The 2609-nt window shown below is 50.9% G+C and overlaps 1 protein-coding gene across 1 annotated transcript; it reads left to right on the top strand.

Annotated features, from left to right (window-relative positions):
• Positions 1-1731: 1731 nt before the first annotated feature.
• H257_19136 (hypothetical protein) lies at positions 1732-2055 on the top strand (the record flags this gene model as incomplete). Its single annotated transcript, XM_009848284.1, has 1 exon — positions 1732-2055. A coding segment is annotated over one exon (324 nt), but the record flags the coding sequence as incomplete, so codon positions are not given.
• Between the last annotated feature and the right edge of the window lie 554 nt (positions 2056-2609).

Here is a 2609-nt window from a genome sequence, read left to right as displayed (position 1 = left end):
CCTCCATCCCCACATACGACGTTTATGCCCTTGACAGACGCGCATACCTCACCACACAGTTTCCGGCCATGTACCAAGCTACCTCCGGCTGGAAAATCTTCCCCACCATGACACACACCACACGAGCCTGGGCAGCCGCCCTCACCCACCTCCGCGCTCCTCGTCTCCATACTCAATGGTTCAAGGCGCACTGGGCCGCCCTTCGTCGCCACTGGCAATCGACATGCACTACTAATGTGGACCACATATGCACCGCAGGGGAACTACCCCTCCTCACCGAGGTAAATAACAACATCCGGCTCAAACGCCGCTACCATGATGCTGCCCCCATGGGCCATGATCGACGCATCCGTGCCTGCAGGGCTCACCTTGCAGCCAAGACACTACAATGGCACACTCAAAGGATGTCCTCACTACCCCCCGCCCTCCCCCCTCGTGTAGGCTACGCCGACCCTCCACTTCGGCCACCACGCCTGCCTCCGGACCCAGGGATACCTCCACCAGCGGCCTAAGCCTCCTTATCCCCTGGAACCACAACTAGGTTTGCAAGTAGTTAAGTCCGCTAGCTGCCAATGCAGCTAGTACGCGGCCGAGGCCATTAAGTGCCCGCTGAGTAATTTTAACTTTACAGCGTAATATCAATATCAATAACATTTCTGACTATTTGGACAAAAATCCCAGAAATAGTGAGTTTTTTCGGCGAATTCCCAATTTTAGCATATTTTTGTTAAAACTGGGATTTCGCACCTTTTATGAGGCCTGCTCTAATGCGACTCACCTCGCCATCCCAGGCTGTCGCCATGGATGGTATACCAGTATGATCAAACAAAACACAAGCGCATCCAGTTACACCAGAAAGCGGATACAGCAAATGGGAAATCCGCTGCAAAATTGGCAAATTTTACAGCGGCTTTAATTATTTATTACAGGTTCAGTTATATCCTTATCGAATTTGAGAGGATAGGTTGCGGATAAAATAGAACTTACGTTTGCGATATCTGTCTAATGACAAGAGCTGGATGTATGTATGTTGTACGCATCCCAAACATTCATTTGTTTAAACCTTGGTACTTGGTAGTGCAATCACATATGCCACTGTCACATGCCGCCCGAGTCGCAAGCGGCGGCGGTCCAACTCCAAGGCGAGCTGCACCACGGGACCTCCGCCGAATAGCGACGTCATCTCTGGCACGGCCAACTCCACAATCACACATGGATCCGCGATCACAATAACAAGCCGCTCCGTCGCTCTCACAGGGACTCCTTTGCAGCGGCATTTTCCTCCACCACGACTGGCACAACGTGGTCATTCACCCCCCGCCCCCCCCCAGCCGCCCATGCACGCACATCTACAATACCTATACATGATCGCGATAGGTATGGGCCTCACTTGCCAAGCGACCTTCCGGGCCCCTCTCCGACGTATGTTTTTCCCTGCAGCTCCTCCTCCGGTCAACTTCCGCCGAGCCATCTCGACTGTCAAGAGACTCAGCCCAACCATTCTGAATACCCTCCACCCCCCACCTCCATCGGACTCTAAATACACCAGGCGTCAAACTCGTATCTGCTGTGTCACTGATCTGGACTACGACCCTGTGCTTTGGGAACCAGGCGGGAAAGTCACGCAATTACCCGGGGCATTACAATGGTTTATGTACAAGTGGCACCATCAAGCATTCCCGTTTCGAACCTCTTCTATCCCACCCAGATGCCCTTTCTGTCCAGCCACGGATGGCCCAGCCCACACATTCTGGTTGTGCCCCCGAGCCCAACTTCGCTGGCAGCACGTGCTCGACCTATGGTTTACCCCGACCCACCATCCCAGACCCCGCCATATTCATCGCTTCAATTCTCCAAGGCGCCCAGCTCCCTCCGGCGCCATGGCTTACCAGCTCGGCGAATTGGTCCACCCACGGGATTGCCCAGGACCATCTAGGCCACCAAGCTTGGCAACTCGTGCGAGCGCTCACCCTTCGACAACTATGGAATGACTGGTGTGCCGCCTATCACAACAACATCCTTCTCCTCCCCGAAAATGGGGTGACAGTCGTGGAAGTGTGCTGCACGAATTTTGAATTCACCAATCGAAACCAGTTATCTATTTTTAAATTGGCCAATCGAAGCGAATCATACAGATCATTCATGACTGGTCAACATTGATTGCTTTCAGTGATGCATCGAATTTAATCAAATATCCTTGGTGACACACTGCGCCAGTTCCTACTCGGTTCACTGTACAGTAGTTCAGGCAATGTTGTATTCGTACGCTTGACCCTTGGACACTAACAATGACGATCACACCTCCAACTTGAGACGATATCGCCATGCATTTGTGACGCTCAAAGAACCTGAATTTGTGCGTTTCAAAAATTCTTCAACTCCCACTGAGTATAACTTAATCCAGTGTTTCGTGAATGTTTCGTAAATCAGTGGTATTTTTCTATACTTGATCACCATTAAAAATCCAGCATAAAGGAAAATCGATAACGTAACGAGGCAATTTATGGACATGCGCCAATTTATGGACAGGGTGCACGAGCCAATCAAAATCAAGTTCAACTTACTCTAATACTCAAATACTTTTGTAACCCAATATCGCACACAGAAAT

The sequence above is a fragment of the Aphanomyces astaci genome, assembly GCF_000520075.1.
Source record: "Aphanomyces astaci strain APO3 unplaced genomic scaffold supercont1.367, whole genome shotgun sequence".
Taxonomy (NCBI): Eukaryota; Oomycota; class Saprolegniomycetes; order Saprolegniales; family Verrucalvaceae; genus Aphanomyces; species Aphanomyces astaci.
Note: the sequence above shows the minus strand (reverse complement) of the source record. Positions and strands in the feature narration are given on the sequence as shown.